Consider the following 24,949-nt stretch of genomic DNA (forward strand, 5'->3'; position numbering starts at 1 on the left):
AGCGTTATTTGGACATGTTTTATCCTGGAATGATAACACAAAGAAGGTGGGATCTATTCAACTGGAAGTGTGCTATAACTTACAGTAATTTACTGCAAGTTATTCTTGCTCCTAATTTTCACTCCTTGTGGCAGAAGTTGTGGGTGCAGCATCTGGTTAGAACTAATTTTGATTTTTTGCATCTTTTGAAGGAGAAGCAAGATCTGAATAACGAGGGAATTGAAATATCTGATTTTTTCTTTGATTCTTATGGTAAAACAGTTCTGAAGGAGCTTTGCATTTGAAGTGCTGCTTCAATGTCTTTCAGCGAGTATCCAGCCCATAGAAACAGAATTTGTGCCAGTGGAAAACACTGGATTAATTCCAGTCATACATCAGCTTAATTCTTCATTCATCATAGGATCATGGAAGAATCAAACATCAAACACATTATGGACAAACTGCATAAGCTGAAATGTTCTTCTAGATGACTTAGAGGAACAACATGTTCTAGTAATTGGCTTTCTTGTATAATGAAGGTTTCTCAAGTTGAATACGTAATCTTCAAGTTACCAAAAAAGAAAAAAAAAAAAAAAGGCAACGAAAGCCTGGTTTAGCAGTTGTTGTTTTAACATTCTCCAAGAGAAAACATTATCTGGTTGGTGCAGTTCTTTCCCCAAGTGTTTGACTTTACATTGCCTGAACTCCTTTGCCCTTTTTAAAACTGCTCTGTGAAAGGAGTTTGAGTGGCCACTGAGAATCCCTTCAGTGCCATATTGTTAATGGCAATGCCAGCAGATTTCACCATTTGTGTTTCCTGTGTAGTTTTGGTCCTGGCTCCTTTCCCTTGTGCTATAAATAAAGGTAATCTGTGCTAGGAACAGGCATCAACTCAAGCAGGCAGTTAATCAACCTTCAACAGCGTGCACATTATTAGCTAATCAGGCAGAACCATCCCGCCTCCCATCATGTTTTATCTGTTTATGGAGAAAATGCCTCCCATAATTGTAATTGAGAAACCAAAATGACTCAGAGTTTGGAGGTGTCAGTAAGAATATCTTGTGCAGCCAAACTCCCTGTGTCTTGTGTGCAAATGGGTCACTCTGCTTTTGCCATGTCAGCAAGGGTTTTGTTCATGATGGGCTTCCCGTGGTGTCCTGAAGTTTATTAATTTTGAAGAGAATTTCAAATTTGGGATGTCCCTAGTGAGAACAGGCTACAGCCATTCTTCCCATTTTGGAAACTCCCTCGTTATCTCTGGTACAAAAAGAAGCAGTCCAAGCAGGGCTGAACAAGGAGGCAGGGCTCCATCTCCTGTAGATTACACTTTAGAAAGTTAACATCTGCTGCCACCAAATCCAGTTTTCCCAGGTAGTCCTGGTGCATATTACATCATTATTGAGTTCCATAATTCAGACTTCTTCAAATTAGAATTATTAGATTATTTGGGTTACTGAATTTCTTGAACAAGTTGGCTGCTTGGTGCTTCTGGCCATACTAGCTGAAGTGATTATCAGCACTGATATCTTGGGGTGAAGGTGCTGTATGTTACAAACTTTTAATTTACTTTCTTCCTTAATGGACTAAATAGAGAAATATTTCGTGTATAAATTAAGGCTAAATTAAACATATGTATGTGAGTACTGCAGAGTATAGTTCACATGAAGTAGCTGGAGCTTGTTTTGTGCCTCATGCTGAAGGCTTCACAACAGCATGCTAAGAAAAGTTGTCAGAGTAATTTTTTCCCCTCTGGTGTCTGTGTTCTGTGGCTGCATCTGCAGCCTTTGAGTTATGACTCTTGTATTTCAGCTGCACTCTCTGAAGTCTCTGGGTGATGGAGCTGTCCAATTTTGACTCTTTGTGTAGCTGAACTACAGTTCTCTTGCAGGTGAGGTATCAAATGTAAACCTTTAACACCATTCATCTAAGTCTTCAAGATCCTTTACTGTAAATACTGATTTTATAAAAGCTTTCTGTGCTCTCTGGCATTTTAGAGATTTTAGAGATTACAAAAGGACATATTTATAGCAGCACAAACCCAAGCATGTGCTGGCATTCAGAAGAATGGATGAAAATAATTGTTGCCACTTCTCCCCTTTTCATTAGAAGTCTTTGTATTTTCCTCTTTATTTTTTGTCTTGTATTACTGTAAATTGAATTTTTACATTCATGGATAATTTGTTGAATGCATTCCTGTTTGTGCAGGTGTGTACAAGTCTGGATTGTGCTTTAGCCTCGTGAGGTTGCAGTAGCTGTTTAACATGCTCACAAAATTTCACAGAGTGTAAAGTTCCAGTTTTAAAGACTCCAGTGTTACCAATTTCTGTCATGAATCCAATGATCCTAGGGGGTCTTTTCCAACCTAAATGATTCTATGTTTCTTAGCTCTTAAAAATACTCATCTGAGACTGAGGTTTGTACTTTTTCCATCTGTGAGGCATCTCCACTCTGACCTCTGTTGGTTAAATCCAGAGTTTCTCATGGAACTTCTGTTCTCTGAAGGGACACAGTGGGTGATTGCTTCCAGCTGGACTTGGAGCAGTGAAGATGTGTGAAAGGTGATAGAAGAGGTAAGAGTGGGCTGCAAAAATCCTCCCAGGATTGTGAAACTGAGGCAGTGTTCAGGACAGAACCTGTAGCAATTCTGCAGAACAGCACTCTTAGGAGCCTTGCCTGGATTAGCATCTCATGGCTGCTTTGTCCATAAATTCCAGCTCAATGTGCCTCTGCTGCAATGCAGGTACACTTTGTGCCTCACTGAAGATCTTGGATTTGAGACTTGTTTTGTTGGCAAGTTGGTTCAAGTTTGAACGATCTGTGCCTTCAAAAGAGTAGGAAGAGCCTCACCTTCAGAATTTTAAAACTCCTGTCATTTTTAAAATTTAGTTTATTTGTCTTCAGTAACTCTGCTTGGATTTATCCATGCTGAAATTTTGTTTCTGATGACAGACATGAACCAAGTGAGGATGATAACATCAGTTAAGTAGATGGAAGAGGATTATCTTGTGTGTAAGAAGCACTCTGTGAGTTACAACACTGAGGCCAGGTGTGTCATAGTTACAGTTGGCCATGGGCAAAATCTTCATACAATAACATTTTTATTCATGCTTTTGGCATGATTCCCATGGATTAATATCTTCTTTCCTTGTCTTTCTGTGTAAAAGCAAGTTTTTCCCCACCTGTATCTGCCCATTTACATATGTAGCCATTTCTTCCACTTCTCTCTGATTCAGAGATGCTGACACCTTTCTGATGAGCCCTTCCAGTCTCCACTGCCCACTTTGGATTTTCTCAGCTGGCCATCTTCTTACTTTTTCTCATTCTCCAGAGAAATTCTGTATCAGCATCTCCAACACAACTGTCAGCTGGCCTTTGTTGTGCTGTCTGTGAGGTGTTTTTTGATGGGTATAGCCTGTGTGTGCTCCAGGAACCCTTCCCATCAGGATGATCCCTGAGTGTTTGAGCACAGGACTGAGAGCCACGATCCAGGAGTTCTCAGCTGGGATTTTTCACTAAACAGAAGATGATATCTCTGCTTCAGTTCATTGATGTGCTCTGTGGGAATGGTGTTCACATCTTGGAGCATTTATAACAGCTGTGTGGTTAAATATTCTGGTGAAAGAGAGATTGTGCTAGCAGAGTTTTTCTTCAAAATACCTCTTTCTTCTTTATTTTCTGGTATAGAGTCTGGTACCTAGAGGTACTTCATTCTTTCCCACTTTTCCACATGTAGTTGGGTGCCTCATTTCCATTTGCCATTTTCAATGTAACTGTGGGGACAGAAGACTGAGGATGAATCAGTTACCAGCAGTTAAACATATGAAGGGACAATTATACTCCTAAGGACACAAACATACTCCATATGAATTTTTTGATTTAGTTTGAATTTTACTAGTTAAGTTTGATCAATATATACTGATTTGCCTCAGTACTTCCTATGATCCAGTTTTAAAAGGTGCTTGGAAAACCTCCCCATTGTCTTTCTGCTTCAGTCAGATGGAGTGGTTTTCTCTGGGACCATCTCTCATTATTTGGCACATCCCATTTTCAAGCTGCATTATTTTATCAAATGTAATAGTAACCAACTCTTCTTTGTAACCAGTTATAATGGTAAGAACTTTGAAACTTTGAACTTTTAAATGACATTGAAATTCTTATTTTATCAGCACAAAGATGTGTTTGATGTGATCTTTTACTTTTTTAAAAACCCCAGTTTGAAAGAAGCAAAAATTGCTCCTAGGCTCTTTTAAATCCTAGCTTCAGTCCATAAATTTGACTGTAGACTTAAATTGAAAAAACATAATATTTAACAGGTAACATAAAATCCTTAAGAATTGGATATGCTCTCTGCTTTAAAATATTAGAACTCAGAAAAAGGGAATGAAACCCACATAAGAGCTCATTGTTAAAAGTAATTGAGAACTAAAAGCCTCCTTGGATACTTGTGTGTATCCTTTTAAAGTTGATAGAAATTGTCTGAGAACTTTCCTGAAAGCACGTGCCTGGAATAGCTCTTAGACATGAGCTATTTAATGACATTCCAGCCTGTTAGAATAGAACTCCTGTAATCTGGAACACCTTTATGTTGTTGCAAACACTGTCAATGTGTTTACAGAATTTTTTGCCCCTCAGTTAGAAGTGTGGTTCAGTGGTGAGCAAAAGTATTTCCCTTCTGGTGCCCATTTGCATCCCATATTTCAGCTCAGTTCCATTTGCTCACTGCTGAGGTCCTATCCTGACTTGCATCCCTAACAGAGAGAAAAAAACTCTACCACATTATAGAGAATGGGTTAAGAATTATAAAGGGTTATTAATTTTAATAACTGTGTTCTGAATCTGCCCATATATGTAGATATAAATATAAAAATCCCAGAAATCCCAGGGACAAGACACAGAACCTGTCTGCCATCTGACATTTTTGACAAGCTCTCCAGAATTAATCTGTCTAGGAGCCACAATGCTCAACTTAATTATGGAAAGGCTGCATCTGTGTTCAAAGCTGTTGAGAGAGAAAGAAGAAAATAAAAATGTCCACTAGGTTTGATTAACTGCTTTCAGCCTGATGAATAAAGACAGATGGTTACTAGTTATTTTTCCTTAATGGATTTTGGAGCTCCATTTGGTGGATGAATTAATGTTATAGGTCCCAAATCTGCCTTTGAAGCTATGCCTGCCTAACCCTTAGTGATTCCAGCAGAGTTTCCATGCCTCCAAGAGAGACGTTTGCCCTCAGGCTGCCATATATATTGTTAAAAACAGTTTTGAAATTAAAAAATAAAAGTGAAGCGATAATTTACACTATTAATAAAACAAGTTATGAGCTTTGCACAGCTCAGGAAGGGATCTCTTACAAGGGATGATTGTTTTGAAGTGTCTGTGCAGACTTATCCCCATAGAATCTGTGCCTGTTTGGGAATGACCTCCACCTGGAGCCTGACAATATTTTAATACCAACTTTAGAAGTTGAAGAAGAAAATTTTAAAGTTGCACTTGCTAGTTGTGTCACCTGGAAAGTAGAAATAAATAGTTTTATGGTGTAGGTTCATTTGCATGAATCAGTTATCATATCTCAAATCCAGGTGGGGAAGGTTTTTAAGGCAGGCTCTAATTCTGCAGGTGTGCATGTTTAAAAACATAGCTGGGAATATTTCTTTCTTTACTTGCATGTGAGTATCTGTGTTTATTTTTAAGAATGTGCATAGGTGTCTGTGAGTTTGGGCTCTTGGGGACCATTTAGGCCTAATGGGTCTCAGGACTGTCATTCAGCAGCCTATTAAATCATCTGTATGGTTTTATGAGTGGATAGTCATGGTGATTTTAATGGGATTAAATTTGCTTACATCCAAACAGTTTTTGAGTCAGGGTAAAGGTTACTGCATGATTAAAAAATGTTTAAGATGGACAATATAATAAAGGGAAGCAAACCAACAAAAAATTACATTGCATACACAGATTTTCCATAGTCAGTGGATTGCCCAGAGGAAAAACACCATTTAACTAAAATGCTGCCTGCCACAGAAGCATCAAACCCCCCAGATCCTGAAAGGGACCTTGAGGGGTCCTTGCTCCCCCTGCTCCATGGCAGGATCATCTGTCACTGAGTCATTCCTGACAGTGTTTGAACACAATTGCAGCACAAAAATGGCTGAGAAATGCCAGGAGTGGGAACGTCCTTCAGATCTCAGCTCTGAAGGGGAAATCAGGGACATCCAGCACATAGCATTCAATCATAGCAGTAATGTAAGCCATTGCTTACACACAGAGTGAGGTCACAATTCCTCAACAGGAAAAATCCATGGCTGCAGCCTTTGGAAGTGAGGGGCTTGTCCTTCAAGTGACAGCAGACAGAGAGCGCTGGGGGCAGCTGACACTTTGTCATGGCTGATTGCTCCATGCTTTTCGAATCATGGCTCGTTTTTCATTTCAAAGGCTGCCTGATGTAACTCTGAGGAAAATCTAAAAATAAGCATATTCCACTGCTGAGAGGAGATGTTTTTAAGGGTTTGCAGGTGGAGGGAAGGCACGTGGCAGATGTGCTCAGTTAATAACCCAAATGACAACGGGGAGATGCTGCCACCCATTTTCTTTCATCCCTTTTGCAGAGTCAAAGCTCAGACATGTTCTGGGGCTCTCAGTTGTGTGTGATTAATTTTAAATGTTGTCACCATCTACAGTGAATGACAAGTTATGCTGGTGATGTTGCAAATCCTCCCCACTTCAAAGGGACTCTTTGAGAGAGTCTCTGTTTGTCCACACATGCTTTAATCAGACTTTTGATTACCATGCTTGCCTAATTTTCTGGGTTCACCTCTATATTTACATCGCTATTGATGAATTTAACTGCGTCAAAATTATGTGACTTTTGCATAGATGTTTGAAAGCATTTTGTGGTCTGATATGAAGATGGAATGGAAAAGGCTGGATGTAAACCAGATGTGTCTCCAACCTGCCAATGTTTGAAGACATGCAGGAGGAACAGTTACAGAGAGATGATGCAAAGTGTGGTTTTTATCTGATGTAGATATGGTTGGTATGACTTGTGGTTAGGGCACAGCATCACAAGTAAGGCAGGCAAAACTGCATTTGCTTTTCAGGAAGCACCTGCAAAGAAATGATCAGGCTGTGGGCTATGAAAATGTGGAAATCCTTTGTGTTCTAAGCACAGAGATGCTGAGATGCTGCCATTAACTTCAGAGAGGCAAAGCTGCAGAGAAGGGAAGGGACTAGGGAGATATAATGAAAATCTAGTTGGAAAAACAAACTAAACTTCCTGTTGAGAGTACAGCTTATGTCTTTATTCTCATTTATTGAGGCAGCACTGTGCTGTGCTCTGTCCTAGGCAGGGCTGGGATGTTACTCTGAATATACCAGAGGAAAATATAGGGAACAGTCTGTGCTGTCAGAGAAGCGCACTAAAATAAAGTGGTATCTTTCCTTCTCTCACTGATGGTTTTCTGAAAATGGTTTCATGTTACTGGATGACAGAAAAAAGGCAAGCAAGTGTAATTTCTCATGAGGATAACCTAATTGCCTTTAGGTTTTCTGATTCTATCCTCTTCTTGGAAAGTAATCACAGTTGGCTTGATAAAGATGACTTATTTTGGAAAGAGTGCAATCCCCTTTTAGCTCTTCCTGAAAGCCCAGGGATACATGGATGTCTGGAGAGTTCAGAGGGAAAACCTCCCTTGCAAATACAAAGGAGTGCTCATAATTTTAATGATTTCTCTGATGTTTTGTCTATTGCAGGAAATTAAAAAAGGGTGATTAGAGTTCTTGTAAATACTGAGGCAGAGCTTACAGCCCTTGGCTTAATTTACAGGTCCAAACTTGCCATCAGTACAGACATTCTTCACTCTGAGGTTCTTTTTTCCATTTGAGAAAATAATGGGAGATTTAGCTGAGGAAATTGTTGTTATTGTTGCTGTTGTTATTATTATTGTCTTTTGTTGGTATTGAATTTTGAGGAATGATGTGCTACAGTTTTTTGTTCACTGCCAAGAGATGATCTTCAGGATCTATTGTCTATCTCTGAATTTACAGTATTTACCATTATTATATTTCTAAAACCAAAATCTCCAGCAGCTTAGAGGTAAAAGATATTTCTTACTTTTCTTTAATAGGTATACACTTTATTTGACAGGAATTATTTTCCCTAAGGGTCTATTAAACAAACAGTTTGAAGACAAAAGAGAGGTTGCACTGCTTAATTTTCACTTATACGTAATCCTTTTTTGCTTTAATTCAGTTTATCCCTGTGAGTTCAGAGATCTTAATTCACAAAGATACTTGGCTGCATTTCTAGCTTTAGGCAGAGTAATGGTTTTGTTGTCTTTACTGGGACAATTCTCGTGCTTCAAGTAGAGTGCATGAAGAGAGAACAGGCTGAAATAAAAGGATTATCTTGACCTTTGTACAGGAGCTCTGCAGAATTTATAAGAGGAAAATATGTTTGCCCAAATGAATTTTGTTTAAGGAAGTTCAACACTTTCTGCATCCACAAGTGACATCTTGACAAGTGTGCATGTAGCCATTAAGTCCAAATGTATGAAGGTGTTTATGTTCTCTCAGAAGCTGCAGCAATAAAAGTAAGTAATTTTTTTTCCCTACAGGTCCTATATGTACTTAATCACTAGAATACTGTTTCTGTCTTGCTTAATGACTCATTTGTTGAAACAGATTCCAAACTGTTTTATGCTGAAATTATTTTCCAGGAAAAACCTCGTAGAGCAGAACCTCCCTGCAGAACCTGAAACACAAAGCCCTGACCCAAGCCACAAAAGAGCAAGAAGCACAGGGAGCTCTCAGGAGCCCCAGCTGAAAAAGCCTGAATCAGCAGGCAAAACAAAACAGTAAATTGAAGAGTTCTGTGGGAAATTATAACCTGAAATGAAAAACAAATCTGTGACTAGCAGAGAAAGCTGAAACAGAGATTGGAAGCGTAGAAAAAGTGCTTCATGCTTCTAGACAGTGAAATTGATGTTCCACTTGGGACAGAAGAATATCACTTGTATCCAGCTGGGACAGCAGCTATTGGATATGACACATGGCCCTCCTGGCTGAAGGAAAGTGCTGAAAGGAAAAAATACTGACTAGTAAATTACTGGAAAGTGCCAAGAAAGCCCATGGGAAAAGTGCCAAAGAATTGAAAAACAATGCAGGATGAGGTAACAGAGACATGCCTGAAAACCTCGTGGTTGAACTGGAAGCTTGTTACTATGCTGAAAGTCAGAGAGGCTTGAAAAAATTATAAACATCAGGAAAATCACTGACCTCTAAAGGGAGCCATGAAAAGCAATGACAAAATAGATCTCATTACCAAGGAAAAACCAAGAAAGAGCTTGGTGGTGTATTTCAAAGAAGTTGTGACCAGGCTCAGCTTCACCACATTTCAAAGGAACTGGGGAACCTGAACCTTTTTTCTGCCCTTTTTTTTGTGTTAAGAAAGCAATCAAAAGCACAGGCTGCATCCACCATGCTGAAATACATAGAGCCAGCACAGTATAAGAGGACAAAAGCTTCAAGAAATGGGGAGGAAGTAAGAGAATGTCTGTGAAGAAGTGATTTAGCTCCAGAATGGGAGTGTGGAGTCAACAATTTGATGTCTGTGATGAGGGTCCCACACACTGGAGGGGTGCCCTTGCTGTGTTCTGGGGACAGGGATACTGCAGCAGGTGAAAGGTGCTGGGAGTGTAGGATTTGAAGGAAGACAAGCTGAATTTTTAGAGCCTGGCTGTTCATGTTGCTGATTACCATGGAGTGATTGTTCTCCAGGAGAGCTGTCTTCTTTTGCCATTGAATAATTGACTGTCCAGTCACCATGCATCATGAAGAGACTCAGATGGTAGGGCACATGTGAGATCTGCAAAATCCCCAGGAGAAACATCAGGAGCAAAGTGCTCAGTGAGGGCCAGCAGTGGCCCAGGTGCCAGGAGGATGCTCAGGATCATTTCTCTGCTGCTGTTTGCCACTGGCATGGACTGACTCTGCAATCAGGGTCCAGACTTCAGTGCAGACTCTGCACTTGCCATGGAATAAAAGGACAGGGCACTGAGTTATTGTGAGGTGGCTCTGAAAAGCCATCCCTCTTCTCTTGGAAGAAAGAACTGTCCTGGCAAGGGTAGGGTGAGCTTAGCCCCTCATCAATTAACTTAAATCCATTCTTGTTGGAACAGAGATGTCATGGTGATGCAAAATCCTGACAATCTGGAGGAGCCTTCCTTTTTCCAGGAAACTATAAGAGGAAGGTGAGATAATGGTCTATATTCATAGCATGAGTAAGCATGGCAGAGAGAAATAGGAAATAATGTAAACTCAATGGCAATCCTGGGTTACTGTACAGCTTTTGGAGCTGGAGACATCTCAAAAGTGTAAAGAGAAAAGTAGGTGTTTTTCAAGATGAGTAGTTGGCACAGGATGATGAAAGTTACCTTGTGGCAAAATTGTGCTGAAAAATCCTCAAGCAGCAATCTGTCATTGCTGGTGTCAGGGAAGTGCAGAGGCACTGTGAGGTGGGTACTCCATGCTAGCATTTTTCAGCCAGTTTTAGATCATAACCTCCTTTCTGCTGTGGATCATCTACACATTTACACGGAATTTTATTCACCCACCTGGGTGAACACATGGCCACCTTCTCATTAAAGGAAGCCTTCAGTGGTTGTATTTTATTTCAAAATGATGAACTGAGCATTGATTCAGGCAGAATCAGTCCTGCCAAATCAGCTGTTCTGCAGGGGTGTGGGTGCAGACAGATCCTATGTCCCTGCACCACAATGGGTGGGTGTATAAGGAATGCATGTGGCACCCTCAGCTTTCCAAATATTCCCCACCCTGCCAGCTGGGTCTGAGGGAGGGGCTGTGCATGAGCAGAAACCATATTTCAGTGGGGGATGTGGCAGGGGAGACTGGAGCAGAGGGGGAGTCTCATGGAGGTTGCTCTGCAGCCACCAGCCATGGTGGCCACCTCTTGCCCAGCTCTGCCTCATCCCCACGGGCTGAGGGGAGCCAGGGCACACATCAGGCTGGGAGTGGTCACTTCTGCCCCTCAGCCCACTATGGAAAAGCTCCATCTCTCTGTAGCCTCAAGTGTGGGAGCTCATGCTCTAAATGCCAGCACATTTGTGATCGTCTAAATCGTGTGACAAAGACCAATAATGGAGAGAGCAAAATTCTCCAGGAAAATATTTAAGAAGATTCCTTAATGGAAAGCAAGGTATAGCTGACCTCAAGAGCAGCATGCTAATAAAAGCAAAAGTAAATGGCAAAGAGAAGTGAAAATATTTTTCCTTTTGTGCACTGGTGGGAGGATGGGTGGGTGAGTGTTCACAAGAGCAATGAATGATGGGCAGACCTTGAGGGTGATGTTCCTTTAAGACAGTGACTTAATGTCTGGTGTAAACTACCTGCAGAGGTATGTAAGCATTTTCACTGGCTGGAAGAGTGTATATTCAACAGATCTGTAATCCCTTAAAAGCCCAAAGGCATAATGGAATGGCAATGTGCTCTGTTTCATGTCATGTTTGCACCAGGCGCTTCCATTTTTTGTGTCTGAAATCAGATAGAGCAGCACCACATTGTCTTAGCAAACCAGATACATCATGTTAGCTGGGTCTGTGGAAGGCTTGTCTCTCAAATCACTCACCAGGGATTTTTAAACAGGGTTAAATATGCATGGCTAATTTGTATCTTAATCCCTTTGGCTGGCTGGCTTTTAATTTTTTATTTATTGTTTAAATAACTTCCAGAACACAGCACAGTAGATATTAAATCTCTTTATATAATATTTAATTGATTACTTTTTCCCCCCCACACACAACTTGCTGTGGCTATCAAAACCAAGGTGAATGTCATCACTGGAGATTAGCTGAAGACTCAGTCTCAGGTGTGCTACCTTTGTTCACCTTACAAAGTGCCCCTCATGGCAAACCAGCAATCATCTGCTCCCAGCACCCCCTGAATATCAATTTACTGAATGTGGAGTAGGTAAATAGGCAAAGGTGGGCACTAAAGCAGAGAGGGTAATTTGGGGCTTTTTGTTGAAAGAGGAGGGTTATCCATAAGTGATAAAGCCCAAGACAGTTTGTGTTCCAGAGATTAAATAACCCTGGCCTGACTCATTTTTGTCACTGCCCATCATAAACCAGTTCCACTGAAACTACACCCTAAGTTTTTTAAGCAGGGAAGCCCAACTATTCCTCATAAAAGAAACTGCTCCTTTTCTCACTGTCGAGGAAAGTGTACTTTTAAGATATAGAAAAAAAAAAATAGCAGTTAATCTTTTCCTGGAGCCAGTGCTTGCTACATCATGTCCATTCCTGGTGCTGTCAATCATTATCCAGCCAGCACATTGTTCAGAAGGTGGAGCTGTCAGGCAGGAAGACTGAAAGGTAAGGAAAGGAGGGCTCCTGCTCCTTGCTGATGCCAAGGGTAAGTGAGATTATGTCAAACCTTTAAACAGAGTCCCCTTTCTCTGCCCCACCCCCTGCTCCTATATAACACACACTGCATTTAGCAATACCTGCTTCCACCCAGGCAGCAGTGGGGTGAGTGCTGCCTGCTCCCCCCTGCTGATGGATGCTGCAGCCAGCAGCCCCCTTGGGTGGCTCTGTGCAGGTGTCACCAGGATTTTTGGGGTCACCATGGCCCAGAGGAGCCTGCTGGGCAAGGCAAAGGTGCTGCTCTGCAGCCTCCTGCCTGCCTTGCTGTGTGTGGCCACGCTGGGGGCTGGCCAGGGGCTGGGGGTGTTTGTGGCCATGTGCCTGCTCTGCTCCGTGTGCCTGGGGGACAGGGACCTGCTGCCCGTGGGGGACAGAGCCGTGCTCATCACAGGTAAGGGGCTGCCAGGGCACAGAAACCAGCAAAACCTGCCTTTTCTCATAAAAATCAGCAAAACCTGCCTTTTCTCACAGAAACCAGCAAAACCTGCCTTTTCTCACAGAAACCAGCAAAACCTGCCTTTTCTCACAAGTGGGCTGGAAAACTTCTTGTCCTCGGGTTAGTGCATGCTTGTGAGAGTTCCTTTTATCCTTTTATCTTTTTCTGCTTGTTTTATTTGCTTCAGCAGAGATGGGTTTTTTTTCCAGGTAAATAAGTGCTCTGAAATTAAGTTGGAAAGCATCTTAATAGATGCTATTATTTTTTAGTGTCTCATTTAATCTTTACAAGTAGCTTTTTAGACATGCTTGTGAAATTAACTGGTGCAAGAAGCATAGGAATACTTATGATGGTTTAATTTTTTAGGAGAGACAGTAATTCCCAGGAGCCCTCAGAACACTACATTCATTCATTGCTTTTGTTTACTTGAATTAATTGTACTGGTTATGGATGTAGAGCTGTCTTTTGGGGGTGTGTGTGCACCTACTGCACACTGTGTCTATCATGCACATATTTCAATACTGAGGTTTGGTGCCATCTCTTTGAAACCCTCTGTGAAGTCGTTTAGGAGGGAGTAATTCACCAGCAGAGAAAGTTCAGAGCTAATTAATTCAGTCTCTATCACCACTCTGATCTACTCAAAACCCACTTTTATTTTGCAGGGATGGCATTTTTGTAGTTTTATGGCTTTTCTCCTGCTTCCTCTAAAACTTTAGGTGTTGTTTATTTAGATGTTGCTTATTTGTGTTAATCAAACCTTTAAACTGGAGTGCCTGCTGACTGCTTTTTGCACTCTTAATTTGCTGGGTTTTGTTTTATTTTCTGTGTTTTTTTACCCCTCTGGACTGCTGATTTAACGTGCTTCGGTTTATATATAGCAATTGCTAGCAGAATTTCATTTTGTTTTATAGGGACACCTGGAAAAAATTTAGATTTGCCTAGCAAGCTTTAATACAGGGATTAAATATAAAAGTTGAGAGAGGACAAGATCAGCAGCAAGTGCTCCCCTTGCAGTTTATCTGCCAGCTGGGTTTTCTCCCTGCAGGTGGAGGGTGGATATTGGTGTGGGCAATGGGGAGCAATCCTTTCCCACCCCTGCAGGCTCAGGGGATGGGATTGCACTTGGGCATCTCCTTGCTCTTTGTAGCACTGCAAATCTTCAGGAAGAAGCACTCTCTGGGAGCTTATCTGCTCTGGAATCTGAATTAGAGCAATATAAGGGAGTTAGGAACATTTGGGTACAGTCCAGTAAGGGAATGTGCTTTCCTTCTACCTGTGCTGCAACTGTCCTGAAGAAATGCAAGTTTGGACATCTCTGACAGCTGATTAATTTGAGGAGACTCTTTGTCTTTATTGGAGTCATATGCAATCCATCAAACTCTCCATCAACTGAAACAGAAGTTTTACTCAACCTGTATTTTGGTTAAATTGCTCTGATTTTGGTATTTTTCCCCATACCAACTACAGGATGTTTGTCCCTGTTCATTTGCAGGTGTAAGGTGCCTTTAAATAGATTTTGGTGTCATTTTCTCCAGTTTTGACAAGACCTCAGGCAGGCACTTGGTGGAAACTGGTGATATTAATTCTTTTTTCGTTTTCCCTCTGCCTTTCAGCCCCACAGGGCTGAGGAGTGTGGCTGTGTCCTGAGCAGCTGCCAGGTATTCTTGAGAGCCCTTGGCCAGAGGCTGGAGCAGGCTCTGCTGCTCTCCCTGGATCCTGTCATGTATTGTTCTGGTCCTTTTTGGATATTCCTTGTACCAGTGCTGCTCTGCATTATTTATCTAAGCCAGCAGCTCACTGGAGTACCAGGATAAGGGAAAAACTGTGCCCAGTGGTCAAAATGCATTTTCACATGGATGAGTGTGGGCATGTGAGCAGGCTCAAAGCCATTGCTGCAACTCTGCTGTGGATCCTCCTGCTTGGGAGCAGGAGCTCCAATATCCTTAAACAGAAGCTCCTGGCATGCAAACACTTCAGTGGTAAATGCAACAGACACCTTCCCTAAAAATTAAATTGCTATTAAGATCTGAAGTAACAGGGGTTGTGAAATTCTATCCCTGGTTAGTCTGTGTGCATTGGGATGAATTTCTCCAGTTAATTTGGTCTTTCCATTCTTGGGGTGTGATTTGGTGCATGTTCAGCATGAGTTAATTGTAAATTCTCAGTAAAGAGTCAGTCACAGTCTGTAGTGACTGCTTTCCTTAAAATAAGGCTTTTCATAACCCACAAATCATTTTTGGCATAGAAGCAGGAGTGGGATTAGGAGGGAATTATATATATTTTTTTTTTTTCCTATGGAGACTCTTTGAATTCTAGGAGTTGGAAGAGTAAAGCTTCTCTGCACTTCAATAACAGGTCTGAAACTCAAATCATATTTGTTTTGGAATAAAAATAAAGGAACAAACCCAGCATCAGGCAACGATCAAAACAACTTTTATTGCTTTCTTGGAATTGCTGTGCCCATCCCAAGTTCAAGTTGCATTTTATTCTGCCCATTTTCAAGTTAAAGCTGCATCATAAAACTGAGGTAATATGTAGCTGTGGCTGTGTACTTTCTGGGAATGGTGAAAGAGGAAAGATTTGATCTAAAAGTGGGGTTTTTTACTAAAAGAAAAAGAAGGAAAGTCACCCCACCCCCAAACTTAGAAATCTGCCGTGTCTGGGATATTTGCAGGCTTCTTCATGTCTCTCTAGGGAATTCAAAGAATGCAGGTTTATTTAGTCAGGTCAGGACTGGAGAAACTTCATGTGATATTTGTGGTGTTCTGGTGCATCTTCAGCAAATTGCAGACTTCAAAAATGCCAAAAAAGCTGATGTTTTTTCTTCCTAGGAATTAAATAGAGCATGAGTAATTATTTTTTACTTTTTCAAGATGCACTGATTGATCCAGACATTTAGTACATGTTTTCTTCAAGCCACCTGGAATTAATATTTTTCACCAGTCAGGACTAAAGCCCCAGTTACAAGACAGAATCCAGAAAAGAGGATCTAATGTGCTTATGATGAGTCTCTTTGGCAGTCTAATTCTATTGACAACATATTTTAAATGTAGGAGCAGACCTGTGAATAACTCTGATACTGTTTTTGGTGTGTCAAAATCACAGACTAACCCTCAGAAGTTTATAGTAGGGTTAAGTAGGGAGTGTTGAAGCTCTTCCACAAACAAGAAAATAGTAAAAACCTCTGGCAGGAGTTCCAGTCCTTTGTCTCACACTCAGATCTCCAGGGTTTGTAACTGAACATTGATGGAGTAAATTGTTATTGCAGGAGATGCTGGATCCCAGTGCACAGCAGCATCCAGGAGCTTTCTCTGCTGTGGTTACAGGGGAGGATCTGGTGCAGTGTTGTGGAACGGGATGAAGCTTTACAGTGTAAAAACTGTATTAATTTATTAAAATCCTAATTTGCCTCCTAATCCTGTCCTCTGCAAAGCTCCTGAAGCACAGCCCCTGTGAACTCCTTCCCTGTCACTACCTGTGTCACTTCACTGGAGGCTTGGTGGGGACATGGGTGATGTGTTTCTTTCCTTATGGAGTAAGTTTCACTGCAGGTGGGAAGAATGGAAACTAGAATTTAAAAAAATGGAGAGAAACCACTTAAAATTAACTTATAATACTTGGGGGTGTTGGTTGATGAGAAGCTGGATGTGACCCAGGACCGTGGTCAGCCCAGACATCCAACTCTGTCCTGGGCTCGTCCAAAAATCTGTGGGCAGCAGGGAAGGGGGGATTCTGACATGGACCTGCTGAAGTGGGTCCAGAGAAGGCTTCAAAAATGATCAGAGGACTTGGAACACCTCTCCTGTGAATACAGATGTAGAGAGCTGGGATGGCTCTGGGGAGACCTTGGAGGCCCTTCCAGTGCCTAAAGGGGCTCCAAGAGATCTGGTGGGGAGGGCATGAAGTGACAGGACACAGGGGAATGGCTTCAAACTGAAAGACAGTGGGTTTGGATCAGATTTGAGGAAGAAATCCTTCCCTGTGAGGGTGGTGGGGCCCTGGCACAGGTGCCCAGAGAAGCTGTGGCTGCCCCTGGATCCCTGGCAGTGTCCAAGGCCAGGTTGGACAGGGCTTGGAGCCACCTGGGACAGTGGAAGGTGTCCCTGCCCATGGCAGGGGGCTGGAATGAGATGATCTTCCAGGTCCTTTCCAGCCCAAACCATTCTGTCTTTCATTCTGTAGCAATAGCAAAATACTCTGTCATTGTGAATACATTCACTTGTGAATCAAATTATTTGTTAAATATCCTTCACTGGCAACTGATGGGAAGAACTACACAATTGTGATCCCAAAGACCATTGTTTGTTTGCTCTAATGGTGCTTCCTGCAGCTGCTAGGTCATTCCTTTATATGGACAAAGTTTGGGAATAAGTTTGGAAGAGGATAGGATAAGAGAAATTCTGATTTGAGTTCTATGAGTTCAATAGCTGACTTAGCACAAAAATGTCATTTGGAAGCTTTCTTAGGTTCTGAAAGCATTGGAATGCTTTGCAGGTAAAGCAACAGTTGCTTAGTTTTGGCTTGGTTACAGTCTACAATAAGAAGTGCTTATCTGAGGGATCTTGTGTGGTAGAGGTGTGGATGAAATAATGCTACTTTTTGGAAGGTAGAAATAGAATCCAAGAATTTGAATCTGAGAGCCTTGTAATTGCTTTGCCCATTGGAGATTTCAAATTAAATCATTAGTGTGGTGGGTTTTTTTGCTGTTTGTTTTTTTCTCTTACACACTTTTGTTATCAGGTTTTAGCCTGAATATTTGTATAAAAACAAAGAGAATTTCTTCTCTATGTATAAAGTCAGAGTCTCTGTCAGTGGCAGAGGGTGAGCTGATTCCACCAGCTCTGAATCAGGAGAACATGGCCTGTCAATCTTTGAGGAGCATTTGAAGGTCCAGCTCCTCAAACCTCAGATCTGAACTTTTCTTTCTACTGACATACATATTTCAGGGACTTTGTCTCCATATTTCTGTTTATATTTGCATGGCTTTCCAACGTGTGTATTTATTTTATGTATTTATTTTTTAAATGATGGTGTAGGATGGACCTACTTTCCAAGTTTTTTTTTGATGTTTTCAGGAAGTGACACTGGGATTGGACATGCACTGGCCAAACACCTGGACAGCTTGGGGTTTGTTGTGTTTGCTGGGGTGTTGGACAAGGATGGCCCTGGAGCTGCGGAGCTGCGGCGCTCCTGTTCCCAGAGACTCTCTGTCCTGCAGCTGGATATCACCAACACCACTCAGGTCAAGGAGGCCTATCTGACAGTCTCAGAGAAGGTGCAAAATGCAGGTACAGCTTTTTTCTCCTCCCTTTACCATGGAAGTCCTGGTGTAGCAGCTTAGCAGGTGCATCTCTTCGTTGTTGGCTGCACCATGGCTTAGGTGTGTAGGACATTTCCAGGGTGAAGTCTTGGGCAGTCAGGGCATTTCCATCCATCACTTCTGTTTCCTGGGATATGGGGAGATGGTAGTGACTGGCCAAGGAATGGGGAATGTGGGTCTGCAGATGATCTCTGTTTTGGCCTGGAGTCACCATCCAGCTCACTGGTGTAATCCTTATGAAATTGTTTTCCTGGTGTGTTGCAGCCTTGTGCTTTCTCCTCTTCCCAGGGCTCTGGGGTGTCGTGAACAACGCAGGAATCCTGGGCTTCCCTGCTGATGGGGAGCTGCTCCCCATGAGCACCTACAGGCACTGCATGGAGGTGAATTTCTTTGGGGCTGTGGAGGTGTCCAAGACCTTCTTGCCATTGCTGAGAAAATCACAGGGGAGGCTGGTGAACATGTCCAGCATGGCAGGTGAGTGGGAGTCCTGGAGCAAATGCCAACCAAGGTGTCTGTCAGTCTGGGTGGTCAGTACACCCAGGGAATAAATGTTAAGAAAATAAATCCAGGTTTTTCTTTAGTTTGGGACACTACTCCCAAAAACCAGCCTTTAAAGAAGAGTTTAATGTGGCTAACAATATGCTGTGACAAAAAAACCCAGTGAAATTCAGATCTTGTGTTCTAGATGCCATGAGAGATAACTCTGTGAGCTTCCATAAAGGTACATCATAGGTATTTCTACAATATGTTCAGGCAGAAGTCTGTGACCACCTCAGTTTGTGATATCTGCTGATAACTTGGGAGCTGTGTGTCTATATTTCTTTAAAAATATTTTGGATGTCTTAGAAATACTTAGTCCTAACTTATTAGCAAAGTGGTATTTTGCCATGAAAAAAAAAATTAAAAAGGTTTTGGATTTTAACCTATGCTTTTCATTTCTTTCCCCATAAATTTATATACACACACATGTCTTTATAACATGACCTTCAATTCCAGGAGGACAGCTGAGATGCTAAGATGTAGGAACTAATGTAATACAGTAATGCAGTATCTGGTAGCCAACAGCTGAGGAGCAAGAATGCTCCTTTGAAAATGAGACCTGCTAGAAGCAGGAGGTCATGCTGCTGGAAAGTATTTTGGAGTAAGAACCCTTAGGGATTTGCTGGGTCTTGTGCTCTCCACATTTTCCTTTGCTCTTCTGCATAGCTGGAGTCCCCCTGCATCCTGCTGCATTGCTGGGGTGACTTGTGGAGGTGTTACCTGGTGCTCCCCTTATGCTGAGGATGTGGCTGCAGTCTGGCTCTGGAACTGTTTTATCTTTATAGTCCCAGATATCCTCTGTATTTGCATGTCTGTGTTCATGGTTTATTGCTGACACTCTGAGAAATCAGGACTGGATTATCAGAACCTTTCTGCTGCTGCTCTGAGGCCAGAGCCCAGTTTCCTCTGTGCACCCAAGCAAAGCTCTCACTCTGGGTGTTTTGGGGCAGATGTCTGAATTCCTGGTGAGAATCCCTGAACTGCCTTGAAGGAATAAATGCATTTATCCCTGTGCTGAGTAGTTTGGCCTTGCAGGAGCTGATAATGACCCTGCTTAAAGTCCAGCTGTCTGCAGAGATGTTGCTGCACACAGGCTGGTTTGGGTGAAGAGTTTCCTCTTAGCTCAGGGTCTGGGGGTCCTTTGGTAAAACATTAGTGGAGAAGTTAGTGAGGTCTCATTGTGCTGAATCTATTCCTGTCTGTGTAGGGCTCATTTAACTGGGCTCAGGTTAGCCTGACCTCAGAGGGACAAGTATGTGATTCAATTGGCTCAAACCAATCCAGCTTGTTCAGATGCATACAGAAGAATAATTAACATATAATTGGCCTGACTTCTTCAAGGGAATGGCTCTGTGTAAACAGCTCCTGTCATACCTTGGTCATCCCAGTACAATACCCAATAGCACCAGTGGCTTACCTGAAGATCCCCTGTATCTGAGGTATTTTCCTTTAAATACTGAGGCACATTGAGATGAGTGTGTAGCATGAGAAACAGAGGCAGGATGTGCCCAACTGCCCACACAAGCAGCAGAAGGAGGATGTGCCTCAAGGAAAGGATTCTCCATCCTGTTCCCTCCTGCTCCCAGCACAGCCTGTGGTGGCTGTGGTGATAACCAACCTTGTGAGGGAAGTGGGAGGGCTGAAGAAGAAGCTCAAATCAAAGCATGTTTGTATTTTTCTAGCACCAAAAAAGTGACAACCTGCCAGTTTTTGGGACAGAGGAAATCTCTGCATTTGGAAGATACTGTTTTTTGGAAGCTTGTTTTTGTAAATGTACTGGATGTTCTCCTAACTTTCCCATCTGAACAAATGTTTCTGGGATTGAAAAAGATGGGCTATAACTATAGGCAGGGGGACTCTCAGAGAGTCCAGTCACTCATGGGATGTGATTCCAGCTTTTCCCCACTCTTACATTATTATTTCTCTGGCCTTTCTGGGAAGAACAGGAAAGAAAGTTGGCTTTATAAAGCTAGAATTGAGATTACTTACCCTGTTCTAACTGTGGTTTATTGTAGGGGCTTGAAATTTGTGTTACAGTGACAAAAACAGGAGTATAAAACTACTACTTTGCTATTTGTATGAACTAAATCATTGTGTTTCTCAAACCAACAGTCATAACTTTCAGCAGTCTTTACCCTTAAATGAAGTCCAGTTTATTTTTTCCTGCTCTACAAGGTGTCTTATCAGGTGTTACTGAGCATAACTGCTGTAAGCAACTGTTCATTTACAACTTCCACTCTTTTTTAACCTCTAGCAAGAAGTGATTCCCTCACTGCCTTGTCTTTAACCACAGGGAGAGAGGCATAATTTTGGTTGTGCTATAATCTCCCTTCTAAATCATGGAAATAAAGGCTGGGAAGAGCCACTGTTGAGGTTTATCAGTTTCTATTGCTCCTGCAGGAGGCATTCCCCTACCGAGGTATGCAGCGTACGGGGCATCCAAAGCAGCTCTGTCCATGTTTTCTGGAGTAATGAGGCAAGAGCTTTCCAAATGGGGCATTAAAGTCATGGCAATTCATCCATCAGGCTTCAGAACAGGTTGGTGCTTGACATTTCGGGTTGTTCTTTCTGCCTCTCCTCTTTCCCTGTAGCTCAGCAGCCTCAAACAGAGCCCTGAGTGATTCTCAGGGGTTGGATGTTTTTCCCCCCATTCTTAATGTGGCTTATGGAAATAAGTTCAATGTTTTTTGTGAGAGATGCTCCCTGCAGCTCTGCACACTGCCTGCTTCCCCTCTCCTGGGCAGAGCTGTCTTTGCTTTGGGACAGGGCAGCATTCAGGCAGTTGGTGCCTTCCCTTTGCCCCAGCTCTGTTGGAGCTGATGACTGGAGCAGCACTGTGTGCCCAGTTTGAGTGTTATGGCTCAACTGTCCTGCTTGGGAGCTTCAGAGCTTCCTCCATTCCTCAGTATCAGAGGTCTCTTTATTGGGCTGCTGTGGCATGGCAGTATCTGCAGCTATACCTGTCACCCTGCTTGCCTGCTGTCAATATCCTCTGGTCTTTCTACTCCTTCCCCCTGTGCTCCTGCTGTTTTCTGTTTCAAATTCTCCTCCTCCTTCAACTGAGCCTGTCCAGGTTCCAGACTCACCTCCTGCTGCACATGCCTGCCCAGAGCATTTTTTATGTCAGTGTAAATCAAGTTGGTCTTTTCCATAAAATGTTACTTCCCTGAATGCTTCCCCTCCTGGGAAGGGGCCCTGGGCTCTGCCAGCTTTGTGTGGTCAGTGGAACCTGCCTGAGGCTTCACCTTCAGGGCCCTGCTTAGCTGTTCTCAGGTTTATGGGTAAAATTGAGTCCTGGGATTTGAGATTTAAGTATTTTTTAAAAATATTTTTATTTCTTTGCAATGCCTAATTTTTGGTAGTTAGGCAATAATTCCATTGGAGAAGCTCCTGCTTTCATTCCTACATTATGCAGATGGGGTGGACAAATAGATTAAATTTCAATTCTAAATCTGTCCTAATAGAATGCTAATCCTTCAGGAAACTAGTTATTGAAATACTAATGTCTCCTGTGAAAGGGCAGCTTAGCACTTGGCCAACCCAAGTGAATCCTGTTCATCTTAGTTTGCCTGTCCTCAGCTGTTTATAATAAACACTGATTGGAAACCTCCACAAAATGAATCAGGACAGAATGGCAAAGTGGGGAGGAGGGGGAAAGAAAAAAATGCTGATTTGGCTGTGAGAGGGCACTTTTAGGTAGAGCAGGGAGCCAAATGAGGCATGAACTTTGTGCTTTTTGTGTGGCACAAAGCACTCGTGCTTTTCCTCTTCTTCCAGCTAAAAGCACTGGCTGCTGACCAGCTGTGGTGTTTGTTCTTCACTGCCCCATTTAGAGCAACTCTGCCTATTAATGACAGATTTATTTCTTTTAAATCCAGCCCCAAACCCACTTGCTATCCTGTGATGTTGCTCCTGCAGGTATTGAAGGCACAGCAGAGCAGTGGGACAGACAGGAGAAGGAGCTGATGGAGAACCTCCCTGCAGACACCAGGCAGGCCTATGGAGAGGAATATCTCCTGGGGCTGAGGAATTACCTGCTGCACCTGCCCTCCCACTGTGCCCCTGACCTGTCCCCAGTGCTGGCCTCTGTCCTGCATGCTCTGCTGGCCAGGAGGCCCCAGGGCCTCTACACCCCTGGCAAGGGGGCCTACGCCCCCCTCTGCATCTTCTGCTGCTTCCCCCTCTGGTTCTACGACTTCTTCATCAGCAAGGTGCTGAGTGCTGGCTCTGTCCCAAGGCAGCTGAGCACATCAGGAGATGAAGGCAAGAACCTCTGAGGTGTCCACTGGTGTTTATCTCACTGGTTGGGGTAGCTGGGAAGAGCTCTGGACGGACACTGCTGCTTATTGGGCTTTGTTAAGCTGCATTAACATGAAATCTTTGTGTTAAGAGTCATGTTTGGGAAAAGCAGTGGAAAAACATAAATAGAAAGCTATTCCCAGATGGGGCATTTTTTGAGGAATTTCAGTGTTTTCTTGTTGTCTTTGTGTTCTGCTTTCTGTGTAAGGTACCTCATGAAATTATGTAATTCCTGTCTGCTTCTAAGGGCATCACCGACATGCAGAGAGATGCAGAATGTGTTTTGTTAAAGCAAACAAAACCCCCTACAGAATCATCAACCTGAATCTTGTAAGAAGTTACATTTTCTCTACAAGTCTTTTTCCCTACAGCTTCAGCCTAATGTGTTTGGGGTCTGGTGTTTTCATTCTGTTGCTGTTCAATCTGAGACGTGATTGTCCTTTCCCCCCCAAGTTTTGTAATGGATACATTCAGTTTCAATGCATAGTGTATAGTTTTAAAGTTTGTATTGTGTTCTCTTTGCTAGAATAAGCAACATAAATTGGTTTGGGGGGGAATGAATGCAAACAGATCAAGATCTTTATGAAGAGATAAACAATTTCCTTCCTACAGTATTAAAAATAGTGATAGTGGGTGTATCAGCTGCTATTTTGATCTGTCTGGGTCGTTCTGTGCATTGCCTGTATATGCCTGTGCTTATCTAATTGTTAGTAAACTCTGATGTCACTTCTGCTTTTTGTACAATTCCTTTCTCAAGTCTGGGTCTACAAAGAATTCATGTTTTTGCCCACTTCTGATACTTTCTTGTGTCTCCCTCTGCTTTGGGGGGAGTTTGTGCTCACTTGTATAAGATCAGTCAAGCTTCATGTGGCTTTGCTGGAGTCCAGTGCCCAAATTCTGGTAGATTGGGGTCACTTCCCTTCCCTAATTTCATTCCAGGAGCACCACGTGTCCTCCTTCCACTTGCCCATGACAAATGGTTGGGGAACTCACCTGTATTTTTCCTGCCTTCTTCCCTTTTTCCATTGTCTGTCACATCCTTGGGCTTTGAAGGGCTGTGATATTTTGAAAGAAATCCTCATCCCCCTGACTCCCATGGTTTGGCCCTGTGTCCTGCCTTTGACAAGATGCGTTTCTTTTCCAGTGATGAAAAACTGAAAGTGATCACATTCTGAGCTTTAAATGTAGCCACAATTTTTTCCTTTCCTTCATGAGCAACTCCTGTCATAACCCTACTTGTGCAATGTGCTCTTGCACCCAACTGGACAAGATCACTGTTTAATTTGCAGCTATGGCATTTGTTCCATCACTGTCCTATGTCTGACACATCAGTGCCAGCCTCCTGTAGATGCACAGAGGATGCCCAGAGGGCTGGGGCCATCATTTCACTCTGTGCTCCAGTGGGGGAACCCTCCTGTCCTGTACTCTTTGTCACAAGAACTCCTTTTGCTACTGAGGTTTATCCCTGGTGGGTTTGTATCAGGGCCCTGGCTGCAGACTTTTGCTTTCCTTGGAGGAAGTGTACTCAGAGTTTTGAACTCAGGACATCTGAGACTATTTCTCTCTCTCTCTCCCAATTTCTTCCTTTATCTATTTCCCTCATTTTTTTACGTGTCAACAAAAACCTGTAATAAAACAATCAAATATTTAGTAACCAGATGGTTGTGACTCTTTGTCTCATCTCACCTTTTGTGCTTTTTGGGGCTCAGTGCTCCATCCCTGCCTTGTTCCCACAGCAGGAGAGCACTGAGGGAGAAGGAGTGGGGAGCTTTTCCAGGGAAGGGGACAAATGGCAGCTGATGCCTGTGTTGGGCAGGCTGTGGTCCCAGCTGGCCCAAAGGCAGCTCGTGAGCAGGAAGGAGAGGAGAGGAGAGGAGAGCAGAGTGAGGAGCTGGGGCTGTGCTGGGTGCCAGCCTGGGAGTTTGGCTGCCCCAGGCTGAG

The 24,949-nt window shown here is 42.7% G+C and overlaps 1 protein-coding gene across 1 annotated transcript; it reads left to right on the forward strand.

Moving 5' to 3' along the window:
* Positions 1-12,545: 12,545 nt before the first annotated feature.
* On the forward strand, positions 12,546-23,617 carry HSD17B2 (hydroxysteroid 17-beta dehydrogenase 2). The gene is made up of 5 exons (XM_054641016.2): positions 12,546-12,804; positions 17,925-18,137; positions 18,458-18,643; positions 21,110-21,247; positions 22,628-23,617. The coding sequence occupies exons 1-5, from the start codon at positions 12,546-12,548 to the stop codon at positions 22,984-22,986; spliced, it is 1,155 nt and encodes a 384-aa protein (XP_054496991.2). The 3' UTR covers positions 22,987-23,617.
* Positions 23,618-24,949: the final 1,332 nt, after the last annotated feature.

The sequence above is a fragment of the Agelaius phoeniceus genome, chromosome 12, assembly GCF_051311805.1.
Source record: "Agelaius phoeniceus isolate bAgePho1 chromosome 12, bAgePho1.hap1, whole genome shotgun sequence".
Classification (NCBI taxonomy): domain Eukaryota; kingdom Metazoa; phylum Chordata; class Aves; order Passeriformes; family Icteridae; genus Agelaius; species Agelaius phoeniceus.